At 37.3% G+C, this 24,669-nt stretch overlaps 1 protein-coding gene across 4 annotated transcripts in view; it reads left to right on the forward strand.

The window, feature by feature from the left end:
• The window catches only part of CDK14 (cyclin dependent kinase 14), a 328,969-nt gene that overhangs the window by 212,434 nt on the left and 91,866 nt on the right, over positions 1–24,669 (forward strand). For all 4 annotated transcript variants that reach the window (XM_066991698.1, XM_066991699.1, XM_013187015.3 and 1 more), the window contains 2 exons: positions 8,964–9,027; positions 22,073–22,121. In XM_066991698.1, the coding sequence (XP_066847799.1) occupies positions 8,964–9,027; positions 22,073–22,121 (113 nt within the window). The remainder of the gene's footprint in view (positions 1–8,963; positions 9,028–22,072; positions 22,122–24,669) is intronic.

Here is a 24,669-nt window from a genome sequence, read left to right on the forward strand (position 1 = left end):
AGCCTCCCACAGGCTTATGGCTTTTTATTTCCTTTTTTTTTTTTTTTTTTTCTTTTGTGGTTTAAAGAAAAAAGTCAGTTAGAAAAAAATAAATTAAAAAAACTTTGAAATCTTTAAAGAGCATATTTCGGAGAGGGTTGTCTTTGGATGTGTTCTTCCAAAGATTTTACAATTCAAACAGGATAGCAAATCAGACCTGCATAATACATACCTTTCAGTACACTGTAAATCAGAGCATATTTTACAGGATACATAAACAAGCATGACTTGTGAGCTAGGGGGTCCTTCTGACAATCACTGTGCTCCTTCTCCTTCACAGTGAAGGAAATAATTCTGTTCCCAAATGGTAAGGAAGAGACCTATCAGCACAGAAATCAGAAGCAGGTGCTCTTTCACATGTATTGTCATGAAGGTCTTCCTTAGTGAAGTCCATCTCTGCTATTAGATTGCTCACAAGTGACCATGCTAGAAGAGCAAGCTTCTCTCCTTGGAAGAAGGGGAGAGAAATCTGCTGAGGTCAGCTGTAGTTTTATCCATGAGTTCTCTTCCCCGTCCTATCCCCATCCACATCTTCGAGGCATACAAAAGCTTTCAAATTCTCTTCTCTTTTTACTAAGACTCTGCCTCATCCTATCAAGCTACTTGATCTTCTGCAGATCCAAAACAGATGCCGTAGTTTAAAAGTCTAGGATTTTTTATTTTGACGATTTGATTGTTGGTAGAGGGAGACTCAGCCACTTCACTGACTTATCCTGGCACAGGTGGCTGGGAAAGCTAGGAGGACAGGATCCCAGTTCTGCTGCTTCATCCCATTTGGGCCTCGAGCAGCCCTCACAAAGAGCCCTCTTGAAACTTTGGAGCTACACAGTGTCTCCTTTTAGCATGTCCTACAGTTTCAAATTAAATTGTTGCATGTTTTCACTGATTTGAGTGAAAGTGCAATCTGTCAGGATTTCGACTTTTTTCCCCACCCCTTACTGATAATTTCCTCTCTCTATAATATATATCTCTGATAAGATCCTCTCTCTACAGCATAGACCCCTTTGTTTTCACAAGAAGTTTGTCAGATCTTTTTTCTTACTGTATTTGGTATTTGTTTCATTCACAGTAATGCTTTATTAAGAATCACTACATCAAAAACCATTTTCTTCCACCATGTGAACCCTTATGAAAGCAGAAAGTTACTAGAATAGGATGTTGTGATGTGTGCTGGTAAGCTTTAGGAAGAGGACGCTATAGCCCAGTACAAGCTGTTTCACACTGCCTTTTTTGTCTCATTGTGAAATTTAGATGGAATGATTCTGGTCCCTCTCTCTCCAGTTTAGATGGGATTGTGGACAGAATTCCTTTCTAAGAGTCATCTCATTGACAGAGCTATTTCTGTCATTCAAAAGAAAATATTTATTCCAGAAAGGACCTACTAGATATACAAAACTCACTCCTGGTGAGTTTTGGCCAAGCAGTTAAGGACAATGACAAATCAAACCTCGGTAGTGCTTTGTTGTATGGCTGGGGATTTCATTTAATCCTGTCCTGATGGTTTGCGGAGTGCTTGGTCTGTCTCGATGCCTGCTCTGTTCCTGCTTCTCCTCTGGGTGCAGGGCAGTACGTACAGCCTGGCTCTGCAGAGGCAGAGGAGTGTGCTTGTGAAGTCTCCAGGCCCTGGCTTCTCCCTCCTGTTGGCACACTTGCAACGGTCTCTGCCAGTGCCCCTCAAAAAGAGGGAGCTTTGCTTGTGGTGGGGATGAAGTTTGTTTACTTTGAGTTTGTTTACTTTTGCTGCAAAGAGAGTGGAAACAGCGTTGGGGAAAATTTAAATGTTCACTGCAAGCAACTACTCAAATATCATTTAAATACACAAAGTAAGGCTGGAAAAAATCACATATTAAATAGGTTTCCTGGCAAGACTTCGTTGCATTTTACCTCTGTGGGGAAAAGCATGTCAAGAACAGTTGGGTCCTTTACTGTTTCAAATACCTCATTTTTGGTCCTTGACTGAGCTAAAAAACACAAACATTAGTTGAACTTGATTTTTTTTTTTAATTAATGTGTTTTGTTAAGATTTTGTGGGAATGTTGATATTAATTTCATGTTTTGCTTCCCTCATCCATACTGGCACATTACCTAAATGTTTTTGAAGCTAGCTTCATCATAAATCACTCCATATGCTCAAAGCAAATGTTTTTATTACCCTTTTATAACAGAATGATGATATTCCACTTAATGCCTGAAGGAGTCAGCCTTTGATTGTAGGTGCACATGGTTCTGTTTTTGCTGGTTCTTTTTTCACCTTAGAGAATAAGCCTTGGGAACTTTTGTTTTTCATAAAACAGTGTCACTTTATTGTGCAGGAGAAACAAGCTTATTAGTTTGGTGAGCTGTGCCTTCTCTCTTTTCTTGAAATAATTTCATGGTTAGGGTTTTTTCTTTATTTTTGATAACACAATGCTTTTATCATTAACAAATTAACTTGCAAAATAAATACTCTGATCAACTTGTTTTCTAACCTTTTTTTTCCTCTTAAATTCTGTATTCTCATTTGAAGTCATGAATGAATGCAGATCACATTAAATATATTCTGTTACTTATTACCATACAAAATGGTGGCTGTTGAATTTATTTTTCCTTTTACTAGCTATCATCTCTTTAGGATTTCTTATGATTTTGTAATTTTAAAGGGACATAAGGAACCAAAAATACAACCTGTTTTATACAGAAAAATAAGTTTGAAAGTCTGATTTTGTCAGTAAAGAATTGGCAGGTCCTTTTTTTTCTGGAGAGGAATCGTGCTAACTAAGCTACATTACCTCATTTTCTGTATGTTTAATATGTTGCATCTCTGTTTGGCTGGTATTTTCTTTCTTACCTGTATGGGAATAATGAGGGAATGCTTTGATGACAATTGATTGGAAAAAAAAAAAAAAAAAGACAACACCAAAATTTATAAATACAATAAAAATAACAAAAGAAAGGTTTCAGGCTCTGAACAAGTGTTTTCCATGACGGGGTGGGGGTGGGGGGAGACTGTGCCTTGATCACACAGTCTCAGTTTAGTTGTTTTAATTTTGAACTTATGGGAATTCCCAGATGAGGGATTGTATGTACTTTTTGCCATTTATTTGAGGAAGTAGGGTTTCAATGTTTTAAATCTCAAGGACAATGAATAGGTTCTTATTTTTTGGGAATCCAAATAAATATATTGTTATCCTAGCTGATCGACTTTTACTGTAGATAAAAGTAGGGTGACTCTCATTCCAGCTAGGAATCCTGGAATAACCAGTGCCTTCCCTAAGTTAAAATATGTTCGTCCTCTAACAAATGTGTAAGTGCATTACACAAACTGATAGATTTATTTTCCCTTAAGGAAACTAAAGAGCTAAGCTCCTGATGTGAATAAAAGACTGGTACTGAGACAATTCCATTTTTGTCTCTATCTTTTGGATATTAAACTTGACACTCAGCTGTCATCCAGTGTGCCCAGCAGAGTGTCGAAGGGAGCATAGCTGCAGTTGTCAGTCAGCAGAGGCTGAGTCAGCATGCATAATACACAAATAGTTGCTGAATTTTTTTTTACCCATTAGGCAGAATGCTAAGCTGAAGGACAAAGTTGCTCCTTCAGTCCTCACTACTGCTCTTTGTGCTCACTGACATTATCAGATGGTAATAAAGCCTTTCCCTGATGGTGGAAGCTGTGGTTAAGGTCTATCTACCAGGGAGCCCTCAGGAGGGGAATGCAGCACTAGTTGGACCACCAGTGCAAATGGCTTATCGCCAGGGAAGGCTGAGAGAGAGAGAGATTCCAGAATGGATGGGGAATTCCATGTTCAGAGGTAGCTCAATGAGTGGTCGAGAACCTATAGAGAAACCTTGGACTTGCACAGCTTCTCAAAAATTTCAACCAGTAACTGACTTTTGTCTAACTAAAATGAAAAGTTTTAAAAAGAAAAGAAAAAAAACTAAAACTAAGTTGAAGTTTCACTAGGAATGTATGGTTTGGGAGAAAATAGCAGATTTTTGGTGAAAAATAGAACAACCAAATACCACTAAAAAGAAAGAGATTGCTGATTTGGAAATGGCTCTGCTGTACTTATTCTCTTACTCTCTTTATTAAGTTCAGTTCCTTAGACAGATACAATCTACTATGGTGTCTCAGAGCCAAGGGCATGCCCTAAATGCAGTGTGTTTTACTTGGCAAATAAGAAGACTGGAACAGAAACCTTGATGACCTTTGGAAGGAAAAATAAAGTTAAATAAATAAATAAATAAATATAAATTACATACAGCTTGTAACTTGTTCTAGTTAAAATTCTAAGGTCTTTTTCAACACAAGCATATTTTTATTGAAAAAAAATAGAATTCACTGTCCTGAAATTTTTTGACTGAACTTTATTTATTCACCAAGTTGACCTAACACAAAAAAGACTTGAAAATTCAGCAAATTGCTCAGCCTGATTTCCATAAATTTTGTCTAAGGAAAAACATCTCATTTGCATACTGATCTTGTTTTTCATTCTGCTCTGTTGCTAGAAAACCCTGAATAATACCACTGGCTGCACATTCTTTGTCTTGTTGAAATCCAGACCATTGCCCTTCTTGAGTATCACCATATTTAACAAAGAATGAAAGCACTATTTCAATAATATACAGCTTCATATATTCAAAAGTTGTAGTAGAAATGGAAATACTTATTCTTCACTAATTATGCCAGTACTTGGGAAAGATGTGTGCTGCTGCTCATCTCACAAGCGATTCAGATGGCTTCTCCGGACAAACTGTTACCCAGAATGACCTTATTACATGGCAGTAACAGGGAATGCTTTCGAAGCAGAATGCAGGACAACATGACTAATTGTGTTGATGGACTGGCATAATGCTTACCATAAAATAATGATTCCCTTGGACACAAGGGAGCACGTTAATTAGGTGAATGATGAGTCTTTGTAAAATCAGATGGAAAAAGCAAGCAAGACTTTTATCAAAAAGTTACAGCAATGGAGTAGACCTTAATGCATTTGTGTTGTGTTTCCTGGACAATCTTTCTATATTATGCTTGTATATGGAGGTTTGAACAGCAGGTTCTGTTTTCATAACTTTCTGTATATTGCTGCTGCCAAACCGGTACAATGTCAACTGGCAGTGAGGGTATTTGGCCCTCAGTACCCTGATGTATTATAAATCTGTTATTTTCATATAAATAGATTTCTCACCATGCAAATTAGATCAGAATCTGATCCTGATTTTGAACAACAAATTTCAAATGACAAATTAAGGTCATTTTATCTTGTTTGTTAAGGAATAAATGAGTCCAGAGTGCTTCATGTTATAATTGTGTGTATTGTGGAGCAGAAAAATCCCAGGAGGGTCTGGAGTTTTCATTACAGAAACCATAACCCTCTTGGCCTGTGGCAAGCACTAAATTGATTCCAAATTTGAGAATTGTAGATTATTTTTGCATAAGTAATTCAATTAAAAATAGGACATAAAAGCATACAAGTTGAATGTTTACCTTGCTGATATGCAAATTATCAGTAGAAAAAATACACAAGTTGTTTTTTCCAAAAAATTCCCAGTGGTAAATAAAAGCTTATTTCCAATCTTGCATTGGGCTTGAATGCTGTGACAGCAGCGGTTATTTTCATGTTTTTTTGAACAGGCTCATAACTGAAAGAAAAAGTGTTAAAATGTGGAAGAGAGAACTCTAGGTGACATGCGTGGGATGAGAAGTGGTTGCCCATGAAGAGATAGTTGGGGCTGGAAGGTCAACCTTATACTAAAATGACAGCTCCTGGTGTTAGGTGGCTGTCCTGGGCTGCTGTATCTTTTGTATCTTCCACTTCCACCAGTAGTTGCAAGGTTAGGTTCATTCTCAGGCACTGGCAGGCTAGTGGTTTGCTACAGCCAGATGCCTCATATAGTTGGTTAGATGCCTTTCTGCAGTGCCAAGATGTTGCCTGTGTTCAGGTCTGGACTCTTAACTGCTAAGGGACAGTGTTTTAGAGCAAAGCCAGAAGATTGTTGGGCTCTCCTTTCCTCTTCCATGTTGGTCCCATAATTATCTTTTGCAAGCCAAGGCAGATCTTTCTCCGCTGTGGTGTTACATGGATTCTACATTGCTTTGTTTATAGCAGGTGTCAAAACTCAGTACTTTAAGTTGCCTAATCCCACCTCATCAAAATGGCATTGATTGCTGCTTAGAAGCAACACTTGTGGAAGGTGCTGCTTACCAATTGCTTTATGTTGACATACCCCTGGACAGAGACTGTTTCATCTTATTAAAAACACCATTGTTTCCCTGCTGCCTTCTCCTTGTTTGTTGATTGATAGTCACATATTGTGAATATCTGCATTGTACATGTTAAAAAGTGTAATAGAATAAGGATGATCTTTATAGTGTTTGTACAAAGAATTGAAATACAGTGTCTGGATCATTGCCTGGACTACCAGCTGCCCTTACCTGTAAATGGTAGGCATTTAGATGATAGGAAAACCTGCTTGTTTCTAAACTGACTGCTACCCTTGACAGAAGGTATAAATGTTGTAGGCAGTTTGAGTACTCCATTGCACAGAACTCGTTCATAGCTGGCTCATAAACACTATAACAGCAGATGTGCTGGAATATTATTAAAGAAATGGATTGGAAAACTGGTGAAACAAAAAAAAAACAAAACCCTGTGAGTCACAGAAAACTGAGTCATTACAAAAGCGATCTCCCATCAAGCCTTCTGCTGCTATGCCTAATGTTACTTTGAACATCAGAATTATTCATTTCATATCTTCAAGTTCTACATTAAATTGGTCTAATAAAGATTCCATCTTTCACTGAAAGTTTCAGATTTTGTTAGTGAGTTTTAATACTCATCTGTACAGTGCCTTAGTTGCTTACGTCTCATCTAAAATACAAGATGATAGCAAGCATGCATTTGGAAGGACGTGGCTAATTTTATTATATTCACAGCATTTTGTGAGAGAGTATTACTTTGACTTGTTAAGGGGGGCTGCAAAGTTGATGACGGTTTTTCTCAATTTAAACTGAGAGGAATGAAGAATCTCTTTTTCTAATACACGGGCTCCCCCTCCTGGCCTGGGAGATGCTTGGTGCCAGCAGCTTCATTTATACAGAAGCCAGGTGAAAGTTATTTGCAAAAGCAAATTGATTTAATCATAACATAGTGGGTCAACAGTATCTCTGAACTTCTTTTATGCTTAATCAGAGCACTATTCTCTCCTTAATAGCAATAATGAAGAGAATACTGGTGTTGTGATGAATCAGGGTTGAAGGGCCAGGTTTACCTTATTCAAATGCTGATTAAGTCTTGTTTCACAAGTACCGAAAGCGACGTTCTGGAAATAATATTTACAAATACAATCAGTGAACTTGCATCTCCAAATAACCACATGTACATATATTGTCTAATTGAACTGATAGTGTTTGTTGTCTTTGTTTCTCTGACACCTTAGTGCTCCACTTTCAATTCGTGCTATCATACAAACGGTTCAATTTAGTTGTAGTTTCTTGTATTTGAGGTATTATGTATGGTGTAGAAGCATCTTCACAATATTATTCTTATATTAGAAACATGTAAGTATTGCAAACTGCTTAACAAACTTGAGGCCCTAGAGTCATAAAACTCACCTTGCAGGTAAGAGTTGATTCCGTTTAAGAAGTCACTATTTCTAACTTAAGTCTTTAAGTCAATTTCATAATGTTATAAAATAAATTTATGGCAGAGTGAACAGACTTTTATTTGTGCTCCAGCTTCCTAGTCTTTCTTCTAAGAATTTTTAAAGCTTTAATTTATAGATAAGAACAAATGTTTATGTAGCTATTTTGTGCTGGTGTAAGTGACCACACAATGTCACGGAGATGCAATCTGTGCAGGCCCGAAAGATTTATTCAGAAGATCTACAGTGCAAGTAGAGGCAGGGCTTGCAGAGAGTTTTTGTACATTTATGACAGTGCAAAACAAGTGCCATACTGGTGTGAAATGCTTTCACTTCATAATATCAGCCTTTTATTCCAGGGCCTGAGCTATTGCTGTTTGCAATAGCAAATCTTGAAAACAGTCCCTAGAATTTTGATTCGTGTTAGAAATTGTATGAAGATTTGTAACAAGGAGGCTCTGAGGAAATAACAAATTCCCCATCTCACTCAGAAACCCACTTTTAGAGCTGCTATTTTAGATGTTCCTCCCAGCTCTACTGTTGCAAGTCTTGTCAGTTATGTTGCATGAAGCAAAAACAGTTTTGGAAGGATTAATTACAGCAGTTCTTTCAATTAACTTATTATTTGTGCCGAAAACACATGGGGTTGAACTTTTCATGTGAGCAGAGTATATATAAGATGTACATGAGAAGTCTTAAGCACTGCTGCTGAAAGTAGTCTCATTTACACTACAAGGGGGACAGTTGAAGTGAATAGAAACAAAAGATAATGCATGAGTCAATAACATCTGTATTTTCTAAAAATTTACTGGTTTTATGCTTACTATATCAATTTGAAATTACAGCTCTTCTCTGTGCATTCTTTGTTCATGCCATGCTCTTGGTCATCTGCTTTACCACTTGCGTGTCTATCCTGACATCTGTTAGGTGTCTGTTCAGCTTATTAAAATTTACAAGGATTGAAATTATTACTGAGGTAAAAATCTAGCCTTGGTAACATCAGTGTTCTTTGACATGCAAATAGCTTGAACTTGTCAGTGGGAACAAGTATTGGTCAAACAAGCAATCTAACACAAACACAGCACTGTTATGTCCTTTACTTACTCCACTGGTACCTCATAAACATGGAAACTGTTTAACTTTTTGTACCCCCGATAATTAAGCCTATTTAAAGTTTAGATTGTAAGTTACTTTGAACTCCTTGGAAGAATGCAGTGCTATGAATTGTCAAGTATTTTCCACTAAAACATGTTTTATATGTTTTTTTTTTTCCTTTTTTCTTTTATTCCTTTTGTGTACAGGTACTTGGAACACCAAATGAAGATACGTGGCCTGGAGTCCACTCCTTACCCCATTTCAAACCAGGTAGGTCTAAGTACCAAGTTCATCCACATTTTCCTTTTCCTGGAACTACAGAACAAAGATAATTACATCACTGACCACGGTCTGGGAGCTGGCTTGTAAAGACATCCATTGGTATTTTTGGCAGCTCTTAATTTACTAAAGAACCTCTGAAATGTTTTTCTAAATGACCTGAATGCAGTGCAGAAACCATGATGTGCTTTTTCTTGCTGCTCACTTCTTATTGTGCTCAGGATGTTTTTTTTTTTTCTTTTCCTTTTCTTTTTTTTTCTTTTTTTTTTTTTCTCCTGTATAGTACAGAATGAGCCCTGACCTGCTTGCATTCTCCTGCCATGTTTTGCCGAGTATCATACACCTTAGTAGGCTGATTCCAGATTAACATTACTTTCCTGTAGACTACTCTGAACTTTGAGGAATACTGAAGGGAACCAAAGAATAGGGGAAAGACTTAATGAAAGCTGCAGCTACTACTAAATCATCTGTTAGTACCATTCTACGCCCATTACTTTTTTGTGTGTGTTGTAATCTAAGTTGTCATACTCTATGACCGTTCTTGAAAAGTTATTCTATCATGTGATACATTTGTATGAGAAGAAGTGAACAGTTTGCTCCCTGAAGACTGAGAAGTACATGGTCAAATTATGTGTGCATATATATGTTGTAGTCTTTGACCTTTTGACTGGCAATCTTAGAAATACTGTTTTTCAAGCATGCACTTCCCTGCACTTTGGCCACAACAACCCCGTGCAGCGCTACAGGCCTGGGGGAGAGTGGCTGGAAAGCTGTGCAGAGGAAAAGGATCTGGGGGTGTTGGTCAATGGTCGCCTGGACATGAGCTGGCAGTGTGCCCAGGTGGCCAAGAACGCCAGCGGCATCCTGGCTTGTACCAGGAACAGTGCAGCCAGCAGGACCAGGGAGGTGATCGTCCCCCTGTAATCGGCTCTGGTGAGGCCGCACCTCGAGTGCTGTGTTCAGCTTTGGGCCCCTCACTACAAGAAGGACATCGAGGCCCTGGAGCATGTCCAGAGAAGGACTACGAAGCTGGTGAAGGGCCTGGGGCACAAGTCCTGTGGGGAGTGGCTGAGGGAACTGGGGTTATTTAGTCTGGAGAAGAGGAGGCTCAGGGGAGACCTCATTGCTCCCTACAACTGCCTGAAAGGAAGGTGTGGGGAGCTGGGGGTCGGCCTCTTCTCACAGGTAACTACTGATAGGACTAGAGGGAATGGCCTCAAGTTGCGCCAGGGGAAGTTCAGGTTGGAAATGAGGAGACATTTCTTCTCAGAAAGCGCAGTCAGGCATTGGGATGGGTTGCCCTGGGAAGTGGTGGTGTCACCATCCGGGGGGGTGTTTAAGGAAAGATTGGACGTGGTGCTTAGGGACATGGTTTAGTGGGTGATATTGGTGGTAGGGCGGTGGTTGGACCAGATGATCTTGGAGTTCTTTTCCAACCCTAATTATTGTTAATCTATGATTTCAGATGTCTTACTCCTCGCATGCCTAAGGTTTCTCTGTAGACTCCTGGTTCTGCTTTACTGCAGATGGTAGTCCCTTCAGCTTTTGTCATAAACTGTGACAACTTGTCATTGTTTCATTTAAGACTAATTTCCAAGTCCTCTTATAAGTCAGATGTAGAGGAGATTCCTCTTTCATTGCACCTGTCTTACTCATTAGATTCCCAGTATCATAGTAGCTTCTCTGGGACAGAGAAGAAGTGGGAAGTGAGGCACAGGATTTGAAAAGGAGATATCTAGGTAGTTCTGAAAGTGAAAGAGAATGAAATAAATATATTGTCAGACTTACTTTAGTAATAAAGCAAAGCTATGAGAAAAAGGGAGGCAGACATCTTGCTTGTATTTTGTTTTTCAGTCTCTGCCCTAGCGCAGTCTTATTGCTGCATAGTCAAATCGTTCTCTAGTATTCTGCAGTGAGTTAGTAGAGAGAACTTTTTAATGAATACAGTTTTTCACTGTATTTTTCCTAAGCCAGTGTGTCATTAAGTATTCAAGCTTTTGCCTTCTTCATTCATGGTGCTGATTAATTATTGAGTATATATGCAGAATCCTTACAAAATACAGTGGTTTTTAACTGCATTCCAAAGACACTGTTTTTATCCAAGGAAAGTAAAGGAAAGGAGAAAACTTGGAGACATTGGTGTAGGTTCTTTGCATTTGTTCTTTCTTCTGTGTGAAAGAAAAGTTTTGAACAGCAGATGGCAGCCAAGAAACTTCTTCGTTTAATTTTTGTTTGCCTTCCAAGTGTGTTAACGGATGTGGGTTTATTACCACAGAAGAACATCAGGAAATAAATCCACAGTAGGCACTTCATTAAATCTAATTTTTTAGACAGGCATTGTGTTAAACTTCTTTTTATTTTCTTTGTCCCAGACTGTGGATTTTGTCAGCTATGAATATATAATAGTTGTAAAAATGCAGAATGGGGAAAGTACGAAAGATGCCTCTAAGACAGATAATGGTCACTTGGTATTTTCACAATTTCCACTGGTGTCCTCTTTGTTCTCTCAGATCCTTTCCACCTCTGTGAAGTATGTAGATTTGCAAGTCAGAGTAATTATTATCCTGGTTGGCAATTATTTAATGATTCTAGGGCCTGTTAATGCAAAGTGCTGAGCTCCTTAATTCCCATACAGTGTGGAGGTCTGAGAGCACTCCAAAGGAAAAAGCCCTCCTCTGTAGTTGCTTGAAATACACATTATGTTCTATGCTCCTTTTGTAAAACCCCTATCCTGCATCACCTTGGGGAGGAAAAAAAAAAAAAAAAAAAAAAATAGTATTTTTGTTTCTTTTCACTGATTTTTAGAAATAGAAACAGCAATAGAAAGAATAATCTAACTAGACAAGCAAATTTGGCTTATGTACCCCAAAACTGGGTAATTGCTAGTAAAATGCGGAGCTGTGAGAGCAGCAAAACCATCACTTCTGGAATCACACTGGAATGCCAACATCTAAAGCAGGCTCTGCACATAGTGCTCTGACCTATGGACTGTGCTGGATTTATGCTGTTTGCTCATGCTGTTAGGGTCACTGGAGCTGTTTAGTCATGGATACCAGGTTCTCTGTAGCTACTTAAAAAAAAAAAAAAAAAGAAAAGAAAAAAAGAAAATGAGAAAAACAAAAAAAGCCTTTCTTCGTGCCATTCTGTGCAGTTTTCTGGCTATGGCAAGGCTGCTTGTCTCCATCCACAGATGCTCAGCCGGCCATGATCCCCTTCTTGTTGGTCTGAGATTGTTGTTACACTCTAGACAAAATTTTCTCAGTGTATAGGACTGAAAGACTCTTCTTTCCTGACGGACTTCTTTGGAGCAAAAATTGGAGGTTAATGCTTTCATTTAATTTTTAGATTAGTACATTTAAGATAACTTAATCTTTTCTTTTTCTTAGCTCCAGAGTGCAGGAGGGAATCTGAAATGTCTCACCCAATTCGAATCAATTCCATTATTCTTTAAAATTTGTAAAATTACTGCATTTGAATATATGTGATATGTGGTTAAATAACTCTTGTGCTTTATGTGTCTTTGTGTGGACTGGGAGTTTTAAGACAGCACTGGTGATATCAACACCCACTCAGGCAAGGTTTTGGTGCTATAAACTGACCTATGTAAGCATAAAAGGATGGGATTTGAACAGAAAGTATTAATACTTAATGGTTACTATGGTTTAAAAAAGAAAAAAAAAAGTACCGGGCAGGGCACATTAATTGTCTGTGGAGTTGGGAAGACTGATGAGAGCAGAAACAAAATGTCATTGTATTTCTTGTTTGCATAGATTTAAATAACTAATTTTCATGCTGTGATTTGATAGGACGCACTCCACTGCTGCAGGGAACTAATCACATTTTACTAGAAGAAACAAGTAATGACTGAAAAACATGGCATTAGTCTCTTCTCCACTAGAATGGCCAAAGGTCTGATTATTCTGGGAAGCAGCCAGTGCATAAACGATGATCTCTGACATCTTAATATGGAAGAACTTTTCTGATGCTGAATTACAGATGCATTTCTAACGGTAGCTGTGGGTAGCTCTACATGAGCTAAACTCCTAACTTCAGTAATTTTAACAGCCTGTAACTGTGAAAATAAAATGGCCGTAATTTGTTTTGCCATTAACAAAATGGGAAAATAACTTATATTTTACCTGTGTGCTTTGAGATCTTTGATTGTTGTCCATCTCACAAATACTGAAAGTAATATATGGATAGTTAATTCTAAAAGTTGGCCTATTCTTTGAGATTTCTCTGTGTCTCAGCCTCAGTCCTCACAGTTTGCAAATGTGTATATTCATGTGCACACAAACACACATGCGCACGTCTTGCTTAGTAAATTACTTCCGTGGATGATGTAAAAAATGCATTTGAAAATCCTGAAATATGTCAAAAGTTACTTCTGTGATTCACTTTGAAGCTGTCATGACTGCTATAATCTTGAATGTGACTTCGTGTATTAAGAAACCCAGCCATTGAGGCTCACTATGAAAATAACTTATCCGCCCTCAAATAGAAGGCAGTTTGAGTAAATTATGACAAAGTTGGACTTGATGATCTTGAAGGTCTTTTCCAACCTAAATGATTCTGTGATTCTGAGTTTGTTTCAATAAATTCTTGAGTCTTCATTCAGCTTAGAAGCCCTATGTGAGAGGTTATTGGTCAGAGAGATTTTAAATGATAAAAATTGTCCTCTGACACATGACTTGGAGAACAGATCTTCACTGTTAATATTTTGTTACAATACTTTAATAAATATGTAGATTTGCTGCTCTAAAACAGATTCAACCACTGATTGTATTGCTGGAGCAATGTCTCCAAGAACAAAATGGAAGTACGCATTTACTATGTCTGCATGAGTAGAGAGAGAGCAGTATTCCAAAGTAAGCTCCTTCCTTACCAGTCTCATGTCTGAGTAGTCCTCATTTCTGTGTTATTCTCTCCATCTTCATTAAATCTCCCATTTTTCTTAGTTTGGAGTCTTCCTTTATCCTCCAGACATATCTCCTGGATTCAGAGTCCTGTCCAAATAATTGAGCAAGATAAGCCTTTCATATCAACATCTGCACTTAAGTTTCTGCTTTTCCTACATTCTCAATTAATGTCTGGGATGGCCACTGTGTAACCTCTGTCCTGGGAAGTTAAATAGATATTTGTCAGAAGACACTGTCAATGAGCAAAGGGGGAGAAGGTAAGATGTGGTCAGAACAGAAGATAAATGAGGTGATGGTGGACATTAAGAGATGTTAACTGTCAAGGAGAAGAAATAACTTGATAACAAGCAAGGTAGAGAAAATATGAGAATGGTTTGCAATGTTCAGTGTGCCTCAGCTTCCATACATTGCTGTTTCTAGGTGAAAGAAAGTTAAATATTTCATCATGGGCTGATGGAGTGGGAGCCTGAAGCTCAATTGTTCAACAGACTATCAGATGTAATATAAAGTGATATACCTGAAAACCTAAAGTAATATACCTGGAATACCTTTTTATGAGACAATGGAAACATCCACTAAGCACTGTTTTTCAAAAGAGAATCCATAAGATGAGGGTGAAAAGAGTTAAGAGAAAGAGACTCTCCTTAAGGAGACAGCAGAAGACTGAAAGAAACTAGGGAGGGAAAACAACATTCATAGGAAATACTGCATAATTTGGAGTCAGCCAGAAATTGACAGGTACTTCGTAGATTTATTAAAAAAATCCTGAGTATGTGCCTGACAAAACCACTGCAGAGCTGGTGTTCTGACTGAGGAATTCTGCTTTGCTTCACAGATGATCAATAAATATAGATTTGGTTTATAAATACGATCTATCTACCTGCATCTTCCCAGCTGATTGACAACCAAAGATTAAGTTTTCATTTAGAATAGGGATGGATTGAGAGAATAAACTCTTCTGACACAAATCCGTGCAAATACTGTATGTGAGCACATATGGCTTTTCAAGCTTGCATAACTGTTTTTCCTACAGAGTTTCACCAAAGGCTGTCAACATTTTGTTACACACTGAATCAATATCTTGTCTGTTTGCATCTAGACTGATGACAAGTGTTCCCAGGCAAACTGGGAGTCTCTACTATTAAACTGTTAGAGCAGTCTTTGGCGTGCATTTAGCTCATGACAACTTCCAAATAATTAATTCCCAGGCATGTTTTGAGAATCAGCATGGACTGGGGACAGTTCCCAGTAAGAAGTATGCCTCACACATATATTGGAAGGCAGAATTGGGAGTGTGCTGTGGTTGTATGGACACAGGACAGGGGTCTTAATTTGGCCAGACAACAGTCCCAAGCACATTTAACTTGCTGCTATGGATGTAGTCTTGAGGAATTTGAGTACCTGACTAAGAGAGGAATTTGAAAAGGAGAATTAATTTCAATTTTTTCCCTTCCTTTTTTAGTTTTGGCAAAACTGTAATATACAGTGTTTCCTCAAGTCTCTGGTATCCACAACCCAAGAGAAGCAAGGTTGTCAGTTTTTTTCATCAGTCTTTAAATAAAATTGCATCAAACTGAAAAGTTAAAGTAACTCGTATATATGCAAGGGAGCCAGTGTGAGCACTGCTAAAGGGTAGAGCCATTTAATATGGCACTGTAAGGTAGTTCAGTGCTTCAGACAATGCTAGCTAATAAAATTACATTTTCTGTTCATGTTTAGCAGAGATTCTAGAAATAGCTTCTCTCCTTCCTCTTTGCACAACATGTGCTCTGCTAAAGCTGTTGGAAGGGAGAGGTGGAGAGGAGAAGCGATGGGAATGGAGGTCAGGGAATTGAAGTTATTTTTCTCAAGATGTTTCACATACAAAAAAAGCAAAGTTTAGCTAATTATTGTGATAAAAACCCAGTTTTGAATGGTCTTCAGTAAAAATTCTAATTGCAAATTAGTGCTGCAAATAGGGCTTGAAAATTTTGCTTGTCAGCATGGAGGCTTGTCTTTGTGTCTTAAGCTAACATAATGTTCATATTTTTAGGATCAAATCTTCAATAATAATAGCATATCTAAGTCTTCCATATCACAATACAGTGACAGTCACTTTAGACGTTTAATTTAAAGAAATATAAAGAAAACCCATTTAAAGAAATTGTGCATTAGACTTTTCAAAATATTAATTATAGTGATGTTTAAATATTTGCATTTAAGCTAATCACATTTGGTTTTAAATAGAGAAGAACATTAATCAAGGAATGCATATTAGCCAGCATGTTTTGATTAGCAACATAAAAAATGCCTTGAAGTCAAACTGTATTTTAAGTTCTTTGGTTTAGACAAGAAGCTGATTATCAGTAGTGTTAAAAAGGAGCTAAAAATCAAAATGCAGTCTGCTTCTAATTCTTTATGTAGCTCTTCTTACCTCTTCTAGGTTCTTTCAAGGCAAATGTGCAAAAGGTGTAATAGTTCACGTGTTTTTCTGACAGATAAAGGAGAATAAAACCTAATGGTATTTTATGTTACTTAAAATGCAAGTGCTTATTTTTTCAATTCTCACAGCAAACCAGTAATTCTTCCGTGGTCTGCTAATAAGCTCACTAGTGAGTTCTGCTGAAATTCTCTTCTGTTTGAACCTGTCCTTGATGCAAGGCTGTCAGATGGAGCGTATTTATCAGGCGGATAATGATGTTTGCAGTGGAGAGCGTATAGGTATATATGTGGGCACACAAGAATGCATATATAACAGAGTTGCTGTAGAGCAGTTGTCTAAAAGAAATAAGAGGCAAGCTTTGTAGAAATGCCACTGTTTCTAAGACTAGTTAATACAGCTGGGTATAATAGATGAGCTTTCTGGCACGTGCTTTCTTTTTTCTTTTCTATGTCTTCAAGCTGAGTACTATTTAAGAGCAGTTGCTCTAAGGGCATACTTTCTGATGCATCAGGCTTGTCACATAAACCAGCTGAAGAAACTTCTTCCCTCTCCTACCTCTGGCTGCTCACTTCTGCTTCCATTTTGTAGTTATTTCTTCCAGTAGCTTCATTGATGCTCCTCTTTGTGGGGCAGAATTGTAAAAACCTCCATGGCACAACAGGCATTGAGTAAGCTATGCTATAAGGTCTGGAATAATAATAATATTAATAAATAATAATAATTAAAAAATCAAATCTGTTTACAGTCAGAAGAATAACTTGTGTAGAATAAACTCTACAAGAGTACCTTGTGTAACTGTACCCACCATCTCTGAGTGGGTCAGTTGTGGTGCCCCGCAGAACAGTGACCGTTGGCTCTGAGGCTGGTCTTCTGGAGGTGTGGATGTAGTACACTAGCTTACTCTTTGTCTATGCTGTTTTAAAATCTTAAGAGTAAATGGTATGCTACAGGAAGATTGTGTGATTGGTACTTCTTTCCAGTAAGGAATATTAATACTGTGTTTTTGCTCACTTATGTGGTCCTATGTAGAGATCTCTTTAGACAGCATTTGATTATGAACACACCACTTGAATCAAGATTTAGCTAAATTGGTCTTCTAAGAAGCAAACAGTAAAACAGCTATAGGTGCTGCGAGATTTAAACAAAAAGTGAAGTCTCCCTTCTTTCATTACACATAATGAAAAGTCACCTTTGACTAGTGAAATTCAACATCCAAGTGAATAGCAATCTCTGTAACAGTGAGAACATGGTAGCTAGTGAGGCTGACAACTATATATGTGGGATAAATTTCAGAAGATCAAGGCTTGTTTCCTGAATTTGTTCCCAAAAGATTTGCAATTATTTAAGTGTTTGCGTAAAGTAAATTAAGATCATGAGTTTTACTTTAAATTTCAGATAAGCTTGCCATGTCCGTCTTCCAATGTTTTAATTTAAAATAAGCACATTTAATAAAAATAATCAGAAAAGGTTTGGACTATAAAGATTCCAAATATACCTTAAACCAAATCTTGATCTGTAAATGTACAGTTTTTCAGGTTTCTTTAATCTAGATGTAGAGAGTGGGCATATACATAAAGATGGTGAGCTCTGCATACTTGGCAGTGACTTTTATGTACTGAAGCATGGCTAGATGGGTGAGTGATGATATGAATATGTGTATGAAATTCTTGCTTGTGCCCATTTGCCTTTCAGTTTTGTGGGAGCGGTAGTAAGTTTTGGCTACGCAGGGTTCTTTCCATATGGTTGGACTGAGATTTGGACCACCTATGCTGCTACTTTTCATAAGGCAGAGATTTCTCTCTTTTTTTTTTTTTGGAGGAGCATTCAAGGTAGTTCTGCAGTATTACAGGATCTCACAAACAGTCAAGATGTACTGCTGATGTTACTAATTTTTATGGTCAAATCAACAGGAGCATTTGGAAAATAAATACCAAAACTATATGCTTGAAAATATTATAAAATATAATTTCATGCAGTTAGTCACAGTCACATATGCGTAGCTTTAGATTTGTTTATATTAAATCTATCTAGTAATAAAGAACAGGAGCATCCATATTGATGCATGAGAGTAGTTCACTCTGAAAGAAACTCAGAGGAAAACATAGAGATATAATTGTGAGACTGAATTCCAGTTATCATTAATTGGACACAAACAGGAGCTTCTCAGATAAAAGTGAGGAGGAGGTCATGTTACCTCTTCATTGCCTCTGACTATCAGATTGGTGTTCGTAGGTACATTATATTGTGTTGACACAATTCAGGACTTAAAAAAATGGATCATGATGGAGAAATTGAGGACAAGATTGTTGTAGCTTTTCAATTCTGACAGCTCTAAAATCAAAATCAGCTGTTTGTGTTATTCTGGTTTTTATTCTCTGAAGAAGGATTAATTCAGAAAACTACTAAAAGCTGGGATGTTCACGAGACTGGCTTAATTACCCACAGTAGTCCCATCTAGTCTGTGAAAGTTAACAAGCTTCTGGTTGGAGGCATGACCAAAAATTTGTGTAGAAAAATGAGAGATGTATTTTATTCATGGGTTTTCCTTCCTTGTACAGAATTTAGAGAGGATCCTCTAATCTGCTTGGAGTAAAGGGAAAAGAGTTCACATCAGTGGTTAGGAGAAGCATGGCCTCCCGTCACAGGGCAAATGAATGGAGTTTGAAATTAAGGAGTTGGGACTGAACTTTGTCTCTCAGTAGAGAGGACTTCACCTTTACTGTGCTTTTCCCCTAGTTCTTCTACTGATTGCCTGATAAATATGATGAAAAAGATACTTATTTAAAAAGAGGTTTAGAGCAGGGCAGCAGGCAGAGGAAGAAGGAAGATCACTTTGAGATTATACGTTTTGATTACACATGTCCTTTATAGCAGCATTTACATAACTGATTCCAATGTGTCCCTTTTTTAGTAAAAACTCATCTGGCATAGCAAGGTTCTTTTTTTCATTTTCTTGCAGAACTGAAGCAGATCTTTGGACATCAAGGCCTTATAGCAATTTGGCCAAGTAGCTGACACCATGTTTCACAGTGAAAATAGGTTAAATTGATTAGAAAGAATTTCTGACAGTGCTTTGGAGAAATAATGTTGGATATGACAGTTCTCAACTGTTTAAGTGGATGTAACTCTGTTGAAGTCAGGGTTGCTGTGCCAGTTTGAACCAGCTTAGTATCTGGCCAAACCTAAATGAGGGGTAAAATCAAGATCTGTCTTTCCATAGATTTAGGTTAGCTTTTCAGCAATGCTTCAGGTCAGTTCAATTCTCTTTCCACCCAGCGCTTTTCTGCACCCTTATTAGCCAAACTCCCATGTGTATCTTAGCCTCATTGGAATAGTGCTGTCTAGCTGCAGGTACTTTTTCTGTCCTTTGTCGCAAAGGAATGCACAGTGTTGTGTTTGGACTATTTACTTATAAAGTATAGAATGTCTTCATTTTCTTGTAGTTTTTATGGGTATGTATTTTATCTGATTACAAATACATTTGTAATTCCCATTTGTAAACTTAAATTCAGGGGCTTGTTCAGGTCCTGCTGAGGCCAATGTAAGTCGTCTGTTGACCTTAGTGGAGCTCAGACTTCTCTGGAGAGCAGAAGCTGAATCAGTAAACAACAGATAAAATTTCAGTTGCAACACCCCTCTCTCTTGTAAGTTTGGATCATGTCCTCAATGCCATCATGATGCTTAAACTACTCACCACAGAAGAAGTAATTCAGTACTGAGGTTTTATTTGTGCTCCTGTACACCCAGGATCTGTAAACCCAGTCACAGGCACTGACTCCTATGCCACATTACTGGTACTGAATTGTGGTTGCATCTAGTAATGATCTTGACTACTTTGATCATTTGCTTTAAAGATCTGCCCTTGGGAATTGTCATACCTGTAGTAGATGCATTGTGTAACAGGGATAAAAAAAAAATTGGCATTTCCTATAGTTCTAATCTGGATGCCTCAGGTGTGATTCAACCAAATAGTTTTAGTTTGTTACGTCCTGTGTAATGACAGTACATCTGAGAGTCACTGAGAGTTGCCTCTTTTTAACTAAAGAACTTTCTTTGCTTCATAGTGAAATTAACATAGGGAAGCTGACTAGGTGCTGCTTTAATGGTCATCTATAATAGTCGCATATTTTCCAAGTGCAGCAACTTTTTGTTGGCAATACAAAAACTGAAAGCCTTTCAAACTTTTGTTTTATATGTTCATCTATACCTAAAAGTCTTTAATAGTATGCTTAAGTCTATTTGCATAAATTTAGATACAATATTACAGAAATTACATTTACGTTTTATATCAGTGTTTAAACTGGTTATGGTGATGTAGCTTCCACTTCCCAGTACACTTGTCAGATGTATCTAATATGGACTGATTTCATTGCTTTAACTGAATCAGTATGATTAAAGCAACAACATTTTTAAATGTGTAGTGGCCCTCAAAGTCTGCAGGTCTGCAATTTGTCAAAAACTTCTGATAACAAAGTCAATGAGAGTTGAAGCTTTCGCATACATGTTTTTAGATAAAGAAAGAAAAGAAAATATGCATAAGAAGCAAAATCATCCGCACCGATGCTAGGTTTTTGAATATGCCATGGGTTGTTGCTTTGTTGCATCTTTAAAACCAACTATATTGCCATAAGTGAAGTATACAAATACAGGAATTCAACACACACACAAACTCCACCCCCCCAAAAAAATCTTACATTTATAGCTGTGTGTACATATACATGTAAACATAATGTTTGTCCTGGTTTCAGTATAGGATAACTGTACAGTACATCTATTACTGACATTCTCATGAGTGAAGTGGAGACAAAATTAAATATTTTTGTGGTTTTATGGAGGACTTTGCAAATTTAGCATTTCTTCACAGCAACTAATGCCATCACACTAGGGTAGATGGCCAGGGTGAGTACCAGTCTACATGGTAGGATTTTGGTGTGATCAGGCTTTGTGGAAAATGTTTTTATATTTTTCCAGCCAGATAACATTTGTTCCTTCCTGAGTTGCACATATGTCCTGTTCAAAGGACTAACGGAGTATGAGCTCTTCATTTTTGGAGCAGTTTTCATAGCATCATTCTCTGCCAACAAGAGTCCTAATGCAGAGCAAGCATCTTCTCAGATCTGGGAGGGAAAGTGCTTACATCTGAACTTAAGAACTGAACGTTTGATGAAATGAGCTCCCCATGTACTTTGTTACTTCTGTTGATTATCTGTTATATGTTCTTTAGATAATGAACTCTTATGTAGCTCTCATGTTTTGTGCCTCCCTAAGTGTCACACAGACCCCCACTTACTCTTACACCTCCTGGGAAACGTGACAGTGAGGTCACAGAGAATTGTGTTTGTGATAAGGAAAAAACAAATTAATTGTAGATTTTAGGCATTTATTTTTCCCTAGCAGTCAAAAGTATTTGAAAAATAACTGTAAACATTACCTTTTCTGGTGATGTTGTGGTAAATGAGTTTTTTGCCATAATGCTTTTTTGTTTTTGTTGGTTTTGTTTGTTTGTTTGTTTGCAAGTATTTTGTTTGTATTTACGTGACATTTGCTCCTATGCTGTTTTTCCTTCCCTGTCTTGGGACTTGAGCTGCAGTAGTTACATAAAAATGATGAAAATTGAGAGTAAATAAATAATTTTGAAAAAATAATCCTGATTTTAGGATAAATAATTGAATGTGCCTCTTCTCTTTTTTTACAGAACGGTTTACACAGTACAGCCCTAAAAACCTTAGACAAGCATGGAATAAGTAAGTCTTTTTTTTTAAATTATTTTATTTTATTGCTTTTTATTCTTAAGGATATGATTCATGCCAACCTCAAGTTATCATAACTTAAAATGACTTTAACCTTTTTAATTATAGTAAAAGTATTGTTCTTTCCCATGTCTCTCAACTTTGAATGTTTTTTGAATTGCTAGCTTTCTGTAAATAGGGAGAAACTGCAGGGCATACAGTTTTATTCCTGGGGATGGATGTCAATTGGCAAGAATATTGAACTCACTGAAACATGTTATAGAATTGCTTTAGACCATCAGTTTTGAATCTTATTTTCTTTGTTCAACTATAGAGGTTAAGAGACTTTTAAATAATCTGTTTCTAATCAACTTTGAATGGAATGTTGTTTCCAAATAGTCATCCTCTGTTGCAAGGTCCAACTGAGCATTTCTGTGAGCTAACAACCATACTGTTGTATATTTTAATTATTTTGACTGAAAAAGTCAATGTGAATTCACCTTTTTTTTTTTTTTCCTTTTAATGTTTCCTGATACTTGACACACATGTATCAGATGGAGAAAAATATAAAGGTATTGTGCTCAAAATCCAGAAAGGTTGCCTACTAAACCAGTAGCCAATGCCTAGCCAACCATCTGTGTAAAACTTACTGGAAGATTTCTCAGCATATGAAGATTCTTTGCAGACAGAATATTTGGGCAGCACTGTCTTGAGTGATTAACATCTTTTATATTTGAAGAAAGCATACACATTATCAGTTGGATGAGTAGGATAAGCAGTTATTTCAACAATTTGTCTGCTGGAAAAAAATCTTAGAATTTTGTCCACCCTGTTTTGACCATTATTATTATTATTTTCAAGAGGGCTAAGTCTTTGCTGCAACAGCATTACCATTTTTTGTTTGTTTGTTTGTTTCTGGTACTCATTCCAAATTTTAGTGTTGGTACCAACTGGCTATCTTGTTGGTAGTTTACCAGGAAGTTCAAAGAGGAGGTTACCAGGAAGTTCAATCAGCAGGAGTCTGAAGCATCTCCTCTTCAGTGTTCACCACTGAAGTTGAAGAAATGAAACATTTTGGTGAAGGAGCATCCTTGTTAAAAGGGAAAAATGGTTACTGGTAGAGTGAAAGTCCAAATCCTTTTTCAATACCATAATTTATTAACACTAGTGTGTGTGTACAGCTCTGAAATTCATAGCACAGTCGTTTGCCCAAAATGTAATTAGGTTTATGCTCACTTTGCCACTCTGTTATTCCTTCTACGTCTGCTCCTTCCCATCCCAATTTGGTTCAACATGTTGGACTGAACCAGAAAGGCATACTTCATTGAAAAACAACAACAACAACACTTTTGAAATTATGGTTAAATGAGAAAGGAGAAATCTCTTAATGTACCAGGGTCGTTGCTAAAACTAGTTGTTGTTGGATGTGATAGCATCAAATGTACACCTGCTGAGTCAGAACCTTCATTTCTACAGTGCCAGGTGACTGTCATGACAATGTAGCTTCTTCTGCATTACTACAGAGTCCTTCGTTAGGCGTTCTTTCTGATTCCTGTAATGAGGGAGACAACGCTGGCAGAACTGAAGCCAGTGCAGACCTTCATGAAGGTTGAGTGTCATCACCTACCTAAGTCAACTGACTTTCAACAGTCTGTAGAGAATTTCCTGGCAAGTATAGTTAAGACTGAAGCCTAATTTGGTGACTTTTGTAGAAGAGGCTACCTCCTAGTTTTTGTGAAGATTTCAAAGTAATTTTATCAGTTCTCGTGATCATTGCAGGCATCTTGCAGTGTTTGACTCTACCTCAGTCTAGCTGCTTGGAATGATGTAATTCCCTGAAAGTCACAGCTTTCATTTTAAAAAGTTAATAAAATTATCTATTTTCTGTCCTTTAACAAGGAACAAACTTGCAAGTTCATCGTTTCTTTGAAAGTGGTTAATGAAATCCAAAAGCTTGGAAAAGGCAATTATATTACAACACAGGCAATTAGATTTGGATTGGGAAAGAGGGACAAGGAAACTAATACTGATGTGAATGTGTTTGCTTGGGGGCATATACATACGTGAGTAATGTGAATAGATACTGTCACACTATTCCATCCATTCTGCAGGAGCGAGCTGACTGTTTTTCCATATTTTAACAGCAATTAGACCTAGCATTATCTCCTCTGTATGAATCAGGGCAACAATAGATACGAATTTTAAAAGCTGATACCTCACATTTCTTTTAAGAACATTGCATGAAATTTCTGTTTTCTTAAAATATCAAAAAGGAACAAAGCCCATTTTGCTTAAAACAACTCCTCAATCTCCGAGACTTCATAACTGACACAAGTTATGATCACACCACAGACTGATTCAAGGAAGGCCAGAGCTTTTTCATTTCTAAGAAAGCCCTTCAAATTTACACATTTGCAATGTTCCATGCATAAAGGATTTGCAATTTTTCAGCATAAATGAAGGGATCGAAAGACTGAAAACAATAACAATGCACGGAGTTTGGTGCTCCATATGTGCAGTTCTACTATAATACAAAATATTTAGTGCCCCCAAATTATGTATC

Source organism: Anser cygnoides, chromosome 2, assembly GCF_040182565.1.
Source record: "Anser cygnoides isolate HZ-2024a breed goose chromosome 2, Taihu_goose_T2T_genome, whole genome shotgun sequence".
NCBI lineage: Eukaryota > Metazoa > Chordata > Aves > Anseriformes > Anatidae > Anser > Anser cygnoides.